Raw genomic sequence first — 16,598 nt, 5'->3', positions numbered from 1 at the left:
TTGAGAGGATGTGGTGGGAGGATCACTTGAGCCCAGGAGTTCGAGGTTACAGTGAACTATGATTGCACCACTGCATTTCAGTGTGTCTCTTAAGAGAGAAGGGGGGGGTATCCCTTCCTGTACTGATATGATATAATTGTGTGTGTGATAGGGGGAAGCAAGGTGTAGGAAGAGGGTGTATAGAACGCTACTATGTGTATGGGGGGTGGTTAAGGGAGTCATATACCTGCATGATATATATGCCTGGCCCTAGCCTACCTCTTGAAGGGTGCACAAGTAACTGATGATGTTTTGCTTTTAGAAAAAGGACTGGGGATCAGGGGTGGGAAGGAGACTCTTTGTTTATTGTATATCTTTTGGACTTTTAGTATTTTTTAAACTATGTGCTCGCACGACCTATTTTTTTTTTTTTTTTGAATATGTGTTTTACATAATAAATGAAGGAGCTGCAGTGTGACAGATGCCCCTGGGATTATCCTTGCGTCTGTGTCGGTGTCTGAGCTTGCCAGATTCATTTGCTTTCCCCTTGGGGCTGGCAAGTACTTGTTTTCTTTTTTTTTTTTTTAAGTATTTATTTATTTATTTATTTTTTTATTTCAGCTCATCATGGGGGTACATAAGTTCAGGTCATATACATTGTCCCTGTCCCGCCCATCCCCCTGAGTCAGAGTCCCAAGCGCGTCCGCTCCCACTCTCCAGACAGTGCGCCTGGCACTCGCCATGTATTCATACCTCGATCCCCTCCCCCCCCACCTCCCCGGGTCTGCACCCTCAAGCATGACCATTCCCCAGAGGGTGCGCAATGCACTCGTCATGTAGGCATACACCCATCCCCTCCCCCCACCCCCCCCATCCCAGTCTGATATCCAATTGGTATCCTTCCCTGATGTACATTTAGGTGATGATCAGGGAAACCAGTTTTCTGGTGAGTACATGTGATACTTGTTTTTCCATTCTTTGGATACTTCACTTAGTATAATGGGTTCCAGCTCTCTCCAGGAGAACCAAAGAGATGTCGTATCATCGTTATTTCTTATAGCTGAGTAGTACTCCATGGTATACATATATCACAGTTTACTAATCCATTCGTGGATTGATGGGCACTTGGGTTGTTTCCACATCTTTGCGATTGTGAATTGTGCTGCTATAAACATTCGGGTACAGGTGTCTTTGTTAAAGAATGACTTTTGTTCTTCTGGGTATATGCCCAATAATGGAATTGCTGGATCAAATGGTAGGTCTACTTGAATCTGTTTAAGGTATCTCCATATTGCTTTCCATAGGGGTTGCACTAGTTTGCATTCCCACCAGCAGTGTATGAGTGTTCCTGTCTCACCGCATCCACGCCAACACGTGTTGTTTTGGGATTTTTTGATAAAGGCCATTCTCACCGGAGTTAAGTGGTATCTCATTGTGGTTTTGATTTGCATTTCCCTGATGATTAGGGATGTTGAGCATTTTTTGATACGTTTTTTGGCCATTCTTATGTCTTCTTTTGAAAAATTTCTATTCATGTCCTTTGCCCATTTTTTGATAGGATTGTTTGATTTTTTCTTGCTGATTTTCCTGAGTTCTAAATAGATTCTTGTTATCAGTCTTTTATCTGATGTGTAGTATGCGAAAATTTTTTCCCATTCTGTAGGCTGTCTGTTTATTTTCGTGACTGTTTCTTTGGCTGTGCAGAAGCTTTTTAATTTAATCAGGTCCCATTCGTTTATTTTTGTTGTTGCTGCGATTGCCTTAGGGGTTTTCTTCATAAATTCTTTGCCTAGACCAACGTCTGTGAGAGTCTTTCCTACGTTTTCTTCTAGAATTCTAATCGTTTCCCATTTAAGGTTTAAATCTGTTATCCACCGTGATTTGATTTTTGTGAGAGGTGAAATCTGTGGGTCCTGTTTCAGTCTTCTACATGTGGCTATCCAGTTTTCCCAGCACCATTTATTGAATAGGGACTCTTGTCCCCAGAGTATGTTTTTGTCTATTTTGTCAAAGATTAGATGATTATATGAGGATGGTTTTATATTTGGGTTTTCTGTTCTGTTCCACTGGTCTGTGTCCCTGCCCTTGTGCCAATACCAAGCAGTTTTAAGCACCACAGCTTTGTAGTATAGTTTGAAGTCTGGCAAATCAATACCTCCCATTTTGTTTTTATTGCTTAAGGTTGCTTTTGCTATACGGGGTCTTCTCTGTTTCCATACAAAGTGTATAATTATTTTTTCTAAATCTGTGAAAAATGATGTTGGTAATTTAATAGGAATTGCATTGAATCTATAGATTACTTTGGGTAGTATAGACATTTTAACGATGTTAATTCTTCCAATCCATGAGCATGGTATGGATTTCCACTTATTTACGTGTTCTGCAATTTCCTTCCTTAGCGTTTCATAGTTCTCTTTATAGAGGTCCTTTACCTCTTTAGTTAAATAAATTCCTAGATATTTTATTTTCTTTGTTGCTATTTTGAAAGGTATTGAGTCCTTAATTTGGTTCTCCGATTGAATGGTATTGGCATATATGAATGCCTCTGATTTGTGTGTATTGACTTTGTAACCTGAGACATTACTGAATTCGTTAATTAATTCCAGGAGTCTCTTGGTTGAGTCCTTGGGGTTTTCCAGATACAACATCATATCATCAGCGAAGAGTGAGAGTTTGATCTCTTCTGTCCCTATTTGGACACCTTTGATTCTGCTCTCTTGTCTGATAGCTCTCGCAAGGACTTCCAATACAATGTTGAAAAGTAATGGGGACAGTGGGCAGCCTTGTCTGGTTCCAGTTCTGAGTGGGAATGCTTTCAATTTTTCCCCATTCAGTATGATGTTGGCTGTGGGTTTGTCATATATGGCTTGTATTATTTTTAGGTAGGTCCCATTTATGCCTATGTTGTTAAGTGTTTTTATCATAAAAGGGTGTTGAATTTTGTCAAATGCTTTTTCTGCATCTATTGAGAGGATCATATGGTCTTTATTTTTGCTTGTATTTATGTGGTTAATTACATTTATAGATTTTCGTATGTTGAACCACCCCTGCATCTCTGGGATGAAGCCTACTTGGTCGTGATGAATTATTTTTTTAATAAGCACTTGGATACGATTTGCTAGGATTTTATTGAGAATTTTTGCATCTACGTTCATGAGAGAAATTGGTCTGTAGTTTTCTTTTTTTGTTGCATCCTTTCCTGGTTTTGGTATCAATGTTATATTGGCTTGGTAGAATGTGTTGGGGAGAATTCCATCCTTCTCAATATTGAAGAATAGTTTATGTAGGATGGGCACCAGTTCATCTTTGTATGTATGGTAAAATTCAGGTGTGAACACATCTGGACCAGGGCTTTTCTTTTTGGGAAGGTTTTTTATTGCTGTTTCAATTTCAGTTCTTGATATTGGTCTATTCAGGAATTCTATTTCTTCCTGATTGAGCTTGGGAAGGCTGTGTGTTTCTAAAAATTTGTCCATTTCCTCCTCATTTTCCAATTTGTGTGCATAAAGATTTTTGTAATATTCATAGATATTGTCATGTATCTCTGTGGCTTTGGTTGTGATTTCTCCTTTCATGTTCCTGATGGAAGTTATTAAAGATTTTTCTTTTCTGCTCTTGGTTAGTCTAGCCAGTGGTGTGTCTATTTTATTTATCTTTTCAAAGAACCAACTTTTTGTTTTATTAATTTCCCTTATAGTATTTTTGTTGTCTTTTTCATTTAATTCTGATTTGATCTTAACAATTTCTCGCCTTCTGCTGGGTTTGGGGTCAGTCTGTTCTTCATTCTCCAGCTCTTTGAGTCTATTCATTAAGTTGTCTATTTGTAAGTTGTCTGTCTTTTTGAAATAGGCATTTATGGAAATGAATTTTCCTCTCAGGACTGCTTTAGCTGCATCCCATAGATTTTGATAAGTTGTGTCACCTTTGTTGTTTAATTCAAAGAATGTTTTGATTTCTGACTTAATTTCTTCCTTTACAAAATTGTTATTCAGAAGAAGGTTGTTTAGCTTCCATGACCTTGAGTAGGAATGAGAGTTCCTGTTAGGGTTCATTATTACTTTTATTCCATTGTGATCTGAGAAGATGCAGGGTATGATTTCTATTTTTTTAATTTTTTTAAGACTTGCTTTATGGCCTAGGATATGGTCAATCTTAGAGAATGTTCCGTGAGCTGATGAGAAGAATGTATATTCAGTGGATTTAGGGTAGAATGTCCTGTAGATGTCAGTCAGGCCCATTTGTTCTAGCCTTCTGTTTAAGTCTACTATGTCTTTGCTTATTTTCTGCTTGGAGGATCTGTCCTGTGCTGTCAGTGGGGTGTTAAAGTCTCCAACTATTAAAGTGTTGTTGTCTATCATTTGGTTTAGATCGAGTAGGATTTGCTTTATGAATCTGGGTGCACCTAGATTGGGTGCATATATATTAAGTATGGTTATGTCTTCTTGTTGAATTGTGCCTTTCACCAGTATGTAGTAACCGTCTTTGTCTTTTATTACTTTTGTTGGTTTAAAGACTAAGTTATTGGAAATTAAAACTGCCACACCAGCTTTCTTTTGGCTACCATTTGCTTGAAATATCAAGTTCCATCCTTTTATTTTCAGTCTAAATGCATCTTTGCCGGTTAAGTGTGTTTCCTGAAGGCAGCAGATACTTGGTTTGTGTTTTTTTATCCATTGGCCCAGTCTATGTCTCTTGAGTGGGGAATTCAGGCCGTTGACATTTAGTGAGAGAACTGATAATTGGGACAGATTTCTGTTTATCTTATTGGGTAGAACTTCTTTGCTATGTTTTCTCTCTTGAGCCATTGTGGTGGCTAGAATTTGATCTTTAGTTCTTGGGTGGTTTTACATTCGTGGGCCTTTGTTGTGATGATCCGTGTGTAACTTTCTTTTGAGTACTTCTTGGAGGGGTGGTCTTGTCTTGGTGAATTCCCTCAGTCCTTGTTTATCTGAGAATGTCTTAATTTCTCCTTCATATAGAAAGCTTAGCTTAGCTGGGTACAAGATTCTAGGCTGGGCATTATTCTGTTTCAGAAGAGTGAGAATGGGGCCCCAACTTCTTCTTGCTTGTAAAGTTTCAGTTGAGAAATCTGGCGTAATTCTAATGGGTCTCCCTTTGTATGTTACTTGTTTCTTTCTCCTTACAGCTCGCAGAAGGGTCTCTTTAGTGGATATTTTGGTCAGTCTGACGACTACGTGGCATGGTGTTTTCCTATTTGCTATGAATCTACCAGGGGTTCTTTGAGCTTCTTGAACCTGTATATCTAAAGTTTTAGCAAGGCCTGGGAAATTTTCTTCTATTATGTCTTCAAATAGTTTATCCAGCCCTTGCTTATTATCTTCTTCACCTTCAGGGATGCCTATAACTCTCACGTTAGGTTTCTTCACATAATCCCACATTTCTTGAAGACTCTGATCTTTTTTCTTATTTCTTTGCTCTATCTCTGTGACTGTCTTATTTAATTGGAAAGAGTTATCTTCGACTTCTGAGATTCTGTCTTCTATTTGATCTACCCTGTTCTTGAGACTTTCCACTGTGTTTTGTAGCTCCCTGAATAAATCCCTCATTTCTAGGAGTTCAGTTTGGTTTTTTTTCAATACGTCTATTTCTTTAGTGAATTTTTCTTCCAAATCCTGGAATTTTTTTGCGGTTTCTTTGCGGTGGATATCAATTTTTTCTTGTATATCATTCAGCTTATTTATAACCCAAGACTGAAATTCTTCTGGTAACATGTTGGTATTCTGAAACTGGCTTGTGCCAATTGGAGGAGAGTTGGTATTTCTCTTTGGGGGCGAGGTTTCCGTTTGGTTTTTTGTGCTCCCCATATTTTTCCGCTGAGCCCTTCCCATCTGGCTCTATCGTTAGATCTTTTCTCACAGCTTTAGTCTAGTTAACAGCACGTCTTGTACTCTGTTCTTAGGCTGTGGAACAGTCTAGGAATGTTGCTTCCTTTATCTATAGGGGGAGACTGTTGTGTGCTGTTTAGAGTTTCTTTTTTCTATCTCAGTTGGGGGACTGCTTCTGATGGGTCCACCCCCAGAGAGTTGGCTTGACCTAAGACCAGTTTGGCAAGTTAAATCACTGTGTTGTGGACTTTCAGTTAGTAGGCAGGATTCACACTATTTGCAAGCAGAAAGCCTCTTCTCCCTCTCTTTTTCTTTCCCTTCCTTCTTCTCTTTCTTTTTTTGTTCCCCTTTTCTTTCTTCTTTCTTCCCTTCCTCTCTCTTCCTCTTCCTTCTTCTTCCCCCCCTGACTTTTGGTTCTTCCTCTGGGTGTGTGGTTTCTGTCTCTTTCTGCAGGAAAGACACTGGCTAGGCAGAGGAGGCAGTGCCCTCACTCCCTCAGTGCCCCAGCTGCTGCAGCTCCCACGGGCAAGGGTCTACACTGTCCCAGTGTTCCCAAGGTCCAGGCTCCACACTCTTGCGTCTGGGGAAGCACTCAGTGTTCACACCTGGGAAGGGGACCTGGAGAGGGTCTATGGATCAGGGGATGGAGCCTCCTGGGGAGCCGCCTGGCACCCTATGGCTCTGCAGCAGTTAGACCTTGGCCCTCACAATTGCTGCTGCCCACCCGCAGTTCACTGGTACTGGGGGGCAATATTCAGGGACCAATAGGAATCAGAGCTGGGGGTCTGGAGCACTCAGGAGTATACAGTAGCTCTTGGGCTGGAGGGCCACCGGAAAGGAAAAAAGAAAAAAAAGAAAGAAAAAGAAAAAAAAAAAAAAGAGAGAGAGAGAGAAACAATATGAATAACAAGGAGAATAAAGAGAAAACAAGAAAGAAAAGAGAAAGAAAGAAAGAAAGAGAGAAAAAAAAAAATAAATAAAAAAAAAAAAAAAAAGAAAGAAAAAATCTCGCTTTAATATTTCACGCTCGCGGCCCCTCGCCTCGGCGCAGGCCCGCGTCTGTCCCTTTAAGAGATAGGGCGCTGGAGACCCGCCAGAGGCTTAGCTGTGGGAACCAAGATGGCGACCGCGCATCCGCCGGTTGCAGGTGCCCGGGGAGAGCGTTCAGAGCTCGGCAGGCGCCAGGGCCCACAGCTGCTCCCCAGCCGGAGAGCTGCCGTAGGGGCAAAAAAAAGCAAAAAAGTCCCGCTTTAATATTTCACGCTCGCGGCCCCTCGCCTCGGCGCAGGCCCGCGTCTGTCCCTTTAAGAGATAGGGCGCCGGAGAGCCGCCAGAGGCTTAGCTGTGGGAACCAAGATGGCGACCGCGCATCCGCCGGTTGCAGGCGCCCGGGGAGAGCGTTCAGAGCTCGGCAGGCGCCAGGGCCCACAGCAGCTCCCCAGCCGGAGAGCTGCCGTGGGGGCAGAAAAAAGCAAAAAAGTCCCGCTTTAATATTTCACACTCGCGGCCCCTTGCTTCGGCGCAGGCCCGCGTCTGTCCCTTTAAGAGATAGGGCTCCGGAGACCCGCCAGAGTCCAAGCTCTCACCCACCTATGTCACCTGTCCTCGGAGCTCCAGGTCTCCCGCGGTGATTCTGCACCGATTTCAGTCAGATCCTTGACCGAGTGGATGTGGGGGTCAGTGGGGAGATCAAGCGGCTTTGCTGTGGAGCTGAACCCGCCTCACTGTCCGGTGAGGCAGGTACGGCCGTCCCGCACTCCGCTGTCTGTTTTCCGTCCCGCACTCTCCAAATTATCTCGGTCTGATTTCCCACTCGCCTCTGTTTTTTCCTGTTCCCTGTGTCCGACGGTGATTCTCCGTGGGTTCACCTCACCCTTCCTGTGGAGGAGCAATCCTCCAGTGTTGTGGCAGGTGGAGATCCACGCCTTCCTCTCCGGGAGCACAAATCCAGGAGGTCACCTCCACTCCGCCATCTTCTCTCTCCGCAAGTACTTGTTTTCAAAACAAAAGTTCCTCCATTACTAATCACCAGAGTGTTCAAATGTGAGAGAATCACACCTCTGTTCTTTCAGTCCCTCTCCTTTCTGGCTGTGAAACATTAAACAATCTTGCCATGAAAGCGGCCCCTAATTGCTCAGGGAGTATTCAGGGGGGCCCTGCTGGAGTGAAGACGGCTGCCAGGAGACCTCCATGGGGAAGGAGGAGTTGGGGGGGCTGGGGAGCTGGGGGGCAGGGTCTGTGTGAGAGTAAAAGGGCCCTGGAATGACTTGCTAGAAATTGCTCTTTCTTATTTTCTGCTCCCTTATCTGGGGAGGATGCCTGGGAAGGATTTACTTTTCTGATCTCTCAGACTAGCACAGGTAGCCTTCTCCCCTCAATAGCATCATGTCTCAAGGATACCTGGGATTTGTTTTAATCAGGTGTAGTAAGATATGCAGGCACAGAAATGACTGTCATGAATGAAGAAGTTTGTACACTCACAGATCCTTAGAAAAAGGAGGCACAGCACGACACTCAGGGCACACTGGGGTCGACCAGGAGTCAGAGGGAGGAAACGTGTGGGGGCCTTTGTTGTGTCCACAGTAAAGGAAGGAAAGGGTGAGGCAGGGTAAGCAGGCCTGGGGTTGGCTGCTTTGAATAATTTCAGTGGGCTCTGGGGTGTGGGGCTGTCTCTGGTTGTCTAGTACTTGGCCGTGGGGTGACTGGGGGAAGTGGATCATGGCCCAGAGTGTGAGATCCCAGTAGAGGTGGTGGGAGTTTGGGCTCTGGATTGGGTGGTTTGCATATGGAAGGTGTGCTGGCAGGTGAGTTCTTTACTATCTCCAGGAATTGACTTACCTGGGAGGGACGGTCCCTCCAGAGTCAGTAAGACCTCAAGGTGTCAAAGCATCAGAATATAGAAAATAAAAAGAGGTGGTTGATGCATCTCAGGACTGCCTGATGTGGTCGCACAGCTTATTCACAGCACAGAATATCCGGCCAAGGAAGTGAGCGGAGCTGAAATCCAGCCCAAGCTCAGCCTGCCACGCTGTGTGCCCGCAGAGCTGCCTCTAGGTGAAGGGGCTGGCTTTTTCCAATACCTTCAAGGGCACTATGTGGGCTAGCAGAGGCCCACTATGGCACTTGTCTCAGGTTGCTATTCTGTGTTCTTTGTGATTATTTTCTCAATCTCTATTTCCCAGAGTAGACCCTCAGTTCCAAAGATGCCACAATCTTGTTGGTTTCCATTGGACTGGAAGCCCCAGGAGGGTAGGGAGCAGGTCTTCTTTGCTCACCTTTGTCTCCCCAGTGCTTGGCACAAGTTGGCACATACAGGTGCTGGGTGAATGTTTGTGGGACAAATAAATGAATGGGCTCAAGGGTATGCAGGACTTCAAACTCCAGAATTATATGTTACTGCACCCTGAACTATTTTTTTTTTTTTTGGCCCACAAAGATCAAGATCTGTTTGCTTGCCATTGACTTAATAGGGTGGGTAGCATTCTCCTCTCTGGCAAGAGTTGGGCTTCTGTCCTTGCCTGTCTTGGGGCCAAGAAGACAGACAAGAAGGGGGAGCTTTTATTCTCAGTCTGGAGATTCTTTGTCAGGTCCACCCTATGGTAATTTCCCATGATGTTTATAACTTCTTGGACAAGAGTGAACAGTGAGCAACTGGGTCTGCAGCAGCAACGTGGTCTTCGGAGCCTGAGGGCTGCAGCTGGAGTCCCAGCTCCAACCGAAATGAGCACAGTGTGGCAGGAAGTGCCAGCCTTTGCCAGGCAGGGCTATAGGGTGGTTGCTGGAGAGAACCTGCCTTCCTGGTTTGCTTTGGCAACAAAAGAAAACATAAACTGGTTTTCAAAGAGAGGCCTTGGGGTTGTGCCGTGTGTGTGCGCGTGCTCACCTTCATGGGTGGAGGAAGGAGGAAACTTGGGACCTGGCAGTCCTGTGTGTGTGGACGGGAGGGGCGTCCTTGCTGCCCACCGGGTCTCACCCTGCATGAGGGTGGCGTTGCTGAGAACCTAACGGAACTTGTGTTTTCTTCTCTCTCTCCAGGTTTCCATTCTACTATGAACTAAAAATAGCGTTTGTAGCCTGGCTGCTGTCTCCCTACACAAAAGGCTCCAGCCTCCTGTACCGGAAGTTTGTACATCCCACGCTGTCTTCAAAAGAAAAGGTAATTCTTGCCACTCTGCCTTTACTCCTTTCATCGAGTAAAGAAAAAAAAACAGTGATAAACAGAAAGGGCAGATTATTTTATTGCAGAAGACCACACATTTGGCTGTTACTTACTTCCAACAAGGTATTCATGCTTAACCTTTTTTAAAGTGTATTTTTGGGACGTGTTTAGAAATAGTGGTGAGATTCTCTAAAAGTTGTTATTTATCATTATTTATTAGAAAACATTTCCATAAATTGAAACAAAAGAAAGAAAAAAATCCACTCACAATTTAATTCCCCCCAAACTGAATTTCATTCCTTTTGTCATGCTTAGCCCCTGACCTTTTGTAGAAATGATTTTTATAGACTAAAGTTTTACATAGAATATTATTTTTAAATTTTTTAAAACTTGATAAAATATTTTTATTCTGAGGTCTTAAATGTATTTACACGTAATCCATTTCTACTTAGTCTTCATAATGACCCATGATAACAAAAGTATTCCCTGACTGCTGGATATTTAGATTGTCTCTATTTTTTTTCTGTTACAGATAATTCTGCAGTGAATACTACCATTCGTGGAGTTTATAGTTCCTTTGATTATCTTAGAATAAATTCCCAAGAGCGGGATTATTGGGTCAAAAGATTCCAACATTGTATAATTCATGAATTATATTACTTTCTAAACTGACTGTGTGGCAGAGTCCTTCAACATAAAATAGGAGCCCTATAGGTGGCTTGATAGATTAATTTCTGTTGTTTCTGAAAGTTGAATACTTTGGACTTCTTCTAGGGGAAGGCTGGGGGGAACAAACCGGTTGGATGAGCAGGCCGCTGTAGACATTTCTGGAAACCCCTTTAGGAGCTAGGCCCACAGCACTTCCTGTCTCAGCAGGGTGGATTTTGAGGAATGGGTCCCTGTCTTAACCTGGTTATCACGTCTCTACTCTTCCTACTAACCTTTCCCCGAATGCTGGGCTTCCCCTGAACCTGCCATTATAATTCCCATTGAAGTGAATAAGAGTGACTGACCCTTAAGAGCTGCCAAAATCCCTTCCAGAGTTGGGGGCAGGGGTGTCACAGTTAGAGGGTTGGCTGCACTTCACTTCCTGACTTCCCAGGGAAGCCTTCAGTGGGGGAGTCAGGGGGGCAGGGGGTGCTGACCCCACTTGTACACCTCAAAGCAAAGGAAATGCACTAATGTGCTGAACTTCAGACAGACTGAAGCCAAATGTCATTGTCTTACTGAACTCTGAAATGAGCTACTGTAATGACAAAAAGCCATTCTCTTAAAACAATGACAGCAACCCAATACAAACAAAAAGATTAAGCCAGAGTTGATCCAAATTTGAACTTAACCAGTATTATACTTGGCTTTGGTCCCTGAAGGAGACCTCAGTGCTGTTTTCCACTCACCTTTACCTTATTTTATGACAATGGATGACTTCTAATTTCTGTTCCTATTTGAATATTTGTAAAATGATCTCCCTTATCAAATAACACATTTCTTTCAGCATCCTACACCCACACACATGGGGCAATATTTGGCCATAGAATTAAATAAGTATAGAATAACAGAATTTTAGAACTACAAGGGCCCAAGCCCGTTAAGATAAGGAAGATGACAGTGGTTATCACTTATTGAAGCCAGCTACTGCGTTAGAGGCTTTGCTGGAATTACCTCATTTATTCTTCACCATACTGTGCCAGTTAGGTATTATCATTATCGTCATATTTCAGAAGACAAAACTGTGTGTAGGCTGAGTACTTGCCAAGGTCTGACAGCCAGTTAGTGGCAGGTCTAAGGGTAGAAGCTCAATTGTTGACATTCTCCGCACCCCAGGTTCTTTCAGTATCTTAGTGAGCGGCTGTGTATAAAATGCAAGCCAGGAGGGTCCACATCCAGGACCCCCTAGAGCCTCCCTGGGAGGTTAGAGGGTGTTAGAAACAATCCCAGGGCATTACTGGTGCAGAAAGTTGCTGTTTTTTCAGAGTTCCCTTTTCTACTCCAGGTATCTCTGCTGTCCCTCTCCCTCCGCCTATCTACACACATTCTCACAGTGCCCGGGACTTTTCAGGCCCAGTGAGAATCAGGCAAGATGCCAAGCCCAGCGCCTGGGAGAAGGGAAAGAGAATAGAGATTTATTTGAACCTTCCAACTCAGTGTGCCTCTGTTTTTCCTTTGACAGGAAATCGATGATTGCCTGGTCCAAGCAAAAGACCGAAGTTACGATGCCCTTGTGCACTTTGGGAAGCGGGGCTTGAACGTGGCGGCCACGGCGGCCGTGATGGCTGCTTCCAAGGTACTGTGCTGGGCCCTGACCACCACGGCTGCATCTCAGTCCCTCCCTCCAGTCCACCCTGCTCATCACCCATGTGACTGCACAGAACAGCTGGAGGACCAGTCAGTGGTTCCTTGTCTTTTGGGGGGGTCCCTTTGAAAATTTGATATAAAAAATGGTGACTCTTGCCCCAGAAAATTCTCACAACACACACACACACACACACACACACGTGTAAAGCTCACCTGTGGGTCCCACATTAGGAATTTTTAACTTACTTGGAGCTTAGGCCTGGGAAAAAGGGGAGAGGGAAGGAAAGGAAGGAAGAGACTGTTCCCTGTGATTTCCTGGGGTGCACTGGGAGGGTCACCTAAACTCACAGTGGACAGGTGGAGAGCCCACCTGAGCAAGTGGGTGGACTCCACACTCAGGCAGCCCAGCAGATCCAGGGGAAGGAACCTGGAGTCTCAGAGTGTAAGCTGGGTGGTTCAGACGTAGACAACAGTGATGTGCCTAGCAGTAGTAACTCAAGAGAAGGAGGTTTGAAATAAACGCTGGTCTTTGGGATGTTGTGTTGTGAGCATTACTTTGTTCTCTTTTCCATCCAGCCCTTTTCAACATTGTGTTCCTTCCTAGCTGCTTCTCATATCACACTTTTTGTTGTTGTATAGATTCCTTATTATTTACTTTGACCTGAAAAATTAAAATTGTCAGACATTTCCTCTCAGGGTGAATTCAGCAGATCGCCCTAGTGTTTCTGGGTGACAACCCTTCCCCAACCCAAATGTCGAGTAGGTCTGCATTTGGTGGTGGTGGAGGAAAGGCAGTTGTGCTAATGTGTGGGGAGACACAGTGGCTGGGAGGTGAGGTGTATCAGCGAAGGGAAGTTGTAAGTCCCTGATGGCGATGTGAAGGTCTGGGGATAGAGGTGGTGGGGCTGTAGAAAGGTTTGGAGGAGGACAGTTCATACAGAGCTTGGTGCTCTGTGGGCTCTGAGCGCATGTCAGGGTGGAGGGTGCTGAGAGTCAGTGGTCAGGGGACCACGCTGGGTTTTCTGTGCCCTGAACCAGGGAGAAGCACAGTAGGAGCATTTCTGGGGGAAGGACTCAGCACCTTGCACTGAAGCCCAGGAGTTCTGCAGACAAAGGCTGGGCAAGAGGGAAGAACTCAAAAGAAATGATTGCTATTTCAGACAAGACCAGCTCCTTCTATAGCAGAACTGTAGTGAGGTGTCCCACTGTTATACACAGCTGGTCCCTGGGTGGTCCCTGCCCACCCTAGTATGATAGTTGCTGGCAATATGAGGGATCCCAGTCAGTGTCTTTGGAAGGGAAATCCTGTTTTGGTATCCCAAGATCTACCAGGATTTATGAATAGCAGTAAATTCCAAGAACCTTCTGTTTGAGATGCAATCATTTTATACTTTTATTTTTAACTTGAAAGAAAAGAGAACTCAGAATCACTAAATTCTAAATTCATCAGGCCAACCTTGCAACATAAAGCTACAGAAACCGTCTCTGGGCCCCTTTCTCCACCCCTTCTCCTCTGCCTCTGACTCAGTTCAATCACTGAGTGTAAATGTGGTGTATATGTCAGGGTCCTTCAGTATGGGTCACCTGGCTACTCAGCTGTCTGTGTGTAAATTTTATTCTGATAGTGACATCTGCAGGGCCATCCTTTTCCAGGTCTGCCTCAAGCTGGAGCCTCCAGAGTCCTGATAGCATCTTGGCCAGTCACCACCCACCCGTCCATCCAGGCACCTTGCAACAGTTAAAACTTGAAGGAAGCGCCAGACAGTGAGAAGCTTGCCTCAGGAAATAACTGCTCATTAGTTCTTCCCAGTTGGTCTTAAGTAGTGAGAGACATCTGCTTTCTGTTGAATTTAGTTTCAGATGAGAAAATTTTCTGCCTTGTGGGGACTTTGCTTTTTCTCTCTAAATATAAATATCTGGAAAGAGAAAACACGTCTTTTCTAAAAATATTGCCCTCTATTTCTGAAACAGATGTGTACTTTAAAAAAAAAAGAAAGAAAAAAAAGTAAAATTCAAAAATCCAGTCTGGCCGAGGTCTACATCAGTGGTTTCCATACCAACAGTGGATCACTCCAGGCAGTGGTCAAAGGGTGATGATGACTCACCAGTGGGTCCGATCTGGCTTTCACACCCAAACCACCTGGGAAGCTTTGTTTTTATTTTGTTTTTTAATAGATTCCAAAATATGCTGAATCAGAATCTCAGGGAGTAAGATCAGAATCTCAATTTTTAACAAGTTCCCCTCATGATTTTTAAACAGCCAGGTCTGTACAAGTCACTGCCTGAGGTGACTTGTAGGAGAAGAATTGTGCTCCCAGAATTGTAGGAGCACAGGTGTTTAGGGTTAAAGCATTCCTGGGATGCAGATGTAGCTCCTTGGAAGCATTAACCTTGAGAAAGTGCCTGGCAGTGTTTATTTCCCCAAAACTTACGCCATTTGAGAAATGCTACATGGGACTATACATTCTTCCCCCTCTTTTGTAGTGCTCCAAAGAGCCTAGCACAGTGCTTTGAACCCAGCTGAGCTCTTAACAACCTTATTGATTACCCCAGGAGAATGGTTAGAGTGATTGCCTGAAAAGAAGACAAAAAAGGATCCATGGCTCAGGTGACCCTATAATTTATTGTTCAAGCCAGGACACATCTGAGAATGACAAGGTGCCATAATAATTATTCTGGGACAGCAGGCATAAACTGTGCCTGTCCCAAGCAATCTGGGTTCTGCGATCACCCTACTCCTGGCTTCTTTGTAGATCTCTTGAACCTGCCTGCCTTCTCCGCCCACAAAACACCCTCAACTCACAAATCTGTTCTCACTCTCAATATATATTGCACTTAGTCAGAGGGATGAAAGCTAGAGCGTTAAGTGTTGGGAAGACTCTTAGTTCTGACTAAGTGAAGGCTGGGATAAAGTGATGGGATGAAGGAGTAATTCCTCCCTCCCTCTTCTCTTTTTTCCGTCCTTTGATGGCTCCCCAGGAGGAAACTACAGAGCTTAAATGAAAAATGAAAATTTGTTTACTATACTTTTAGTTAATCCTTTAAAAATAATTGTTGAGCCCTGGGCCTTTTCCCTAATAAAATTTACGTTTGCATCATCATAAAGTGTGAAAAAACTTTGTAAACCATATCATTATATTAATACAAATGTAAGTTGTTAATAATGTTAATAGTACTATTTTGTCTTAGAACTGGAAAAGCTAAAACAAAAAACATTAGACATGAGAAATTTCTCTCCAGGACAGTTAACCCCCATCCAACCCCCAATTTTACCCAAGGTCTCATCCTATCCCCTGAAGTGTTGATGCATGTTTTCTTTCGGTGAAAACTGCTCTGTCTCCTTCCTGAGTTCACGCTTCTCTAGTACCTTCTATCTAAGCATCCCTAGTCTCTGGCTGGCTCTGCTTCTACATGTTACCTATTTCCTAGCGTATAATTCCACCCAGAGGGAAAATTGAACCCCAGGTCTTTTTAAGACTAGTATTGAAAATTTCTCTTTTTAAAAAAATAATGTTCTAGGAATTCATTTGTTAAGCAAAACACATTGTCACATGGAAGAGAAACCATAGTGGAGAAGAACCAACTGAACTAAAGTTTTAAAACCGTAAGGTCCCAGGAGTTTGAGGTTGCTGTGAGCTAGGCTGATGCCATGGCACTCTAGCCTGGGCAACAGAGCAAGACTCTGTCTCAAAAAAAAAAAACACATGGTGAGGTCTCCAGGCTGCCTCACTACCCTTGAAATTTGAACCATATCTTAGGTCTCTTCCACTCACCCAGTTTTCAGACCTGGTAAACCAAACTTGGTTTTACTTGTTTCGTAATTCAAAACATAATGTTATTTAATTCCCCTGGAGATTTGATCCCTAGAACAGTTCCAGTAGTACCAATGCTATTATTAAAGTCATCTATTGAAGAAAGCTACTGGCATTCTATGAATTAAGGATTCCTCTCCTGCAGATGTTTTTCAGGTGTGTGTGTGTGGTATGTGTGTGTGTGTGTGTGTGTGTGTGGTGTGTGTGTGTGTGTGTGTGGTGTGTGTGTGTGTGTGTGTGTGTGTGTGGTTCCACTCTACCCCAGAATCTCATATTTCCATACTGTTAGCAGCTTTTTTTTTTTAATTGCAGACAAAGCTTAACTACGATTGTTAGTTTCTTGAGATGAGGGTCTCTGGCTTCTTTTCCTTTGTTTCTTGCTCAGAAAATAAAACCAAAACAAGCTTTAGTTGCTTAGTGCTTTGTACTCATAGCTACTCATTAAACCTTATTGATTGATATGAAGTATATACCTTTTAATTCCTACAGTCCTGTTCTGTCTAATAC

At 43.6% G+C, this 16,598-nt stretch overlaps 1 protein-coding gene across 2 annotated transcripts in view; it reads left to right on the top strand.

Annotated features, from left to right (window-relative positions):
* The window catches only part of REEP1 (receptor accessory protein 1), a 64,574-nt gene that overhangs the window by 18,803 nt on the left and 29,173 nt on the right, over positions 1-16,598 (top strand). For both annotated transcript variants that reach the window (XM_045550022.1, XM_045550023.1), the window contains exons 3-4: positions 9,861-9,981; positions 12,155-12,268. In XM_045550022.1, coding sequence (XP_045405978.1) covers positions 9,861-9,981; positions 12,155-12,268 — 235 coding nt within the window. The remainder of the gene's footprint in view (positions 1-9,860; positions 9,982-12,154; positions 12,269-16,598) is intronic.

Source organism: Lemur catta, chromosome 4 (genome assembly GCF_020740605.2).
Source record: "Lemur catta isolate mLemCat1 chromosome 4, mLemCat1.pri, whole genome shotgun sequence".
Lineage (NCBI taxonomy): Eukaryota > Metazoa > Chordata > Mammalia > Primates > Lemuridae > Lemur > Lemur catta.
Note: the sequence above shows the minus strand (reverse complement) of the source record. Positions and strands in the feature narration are given on the sequence as shown.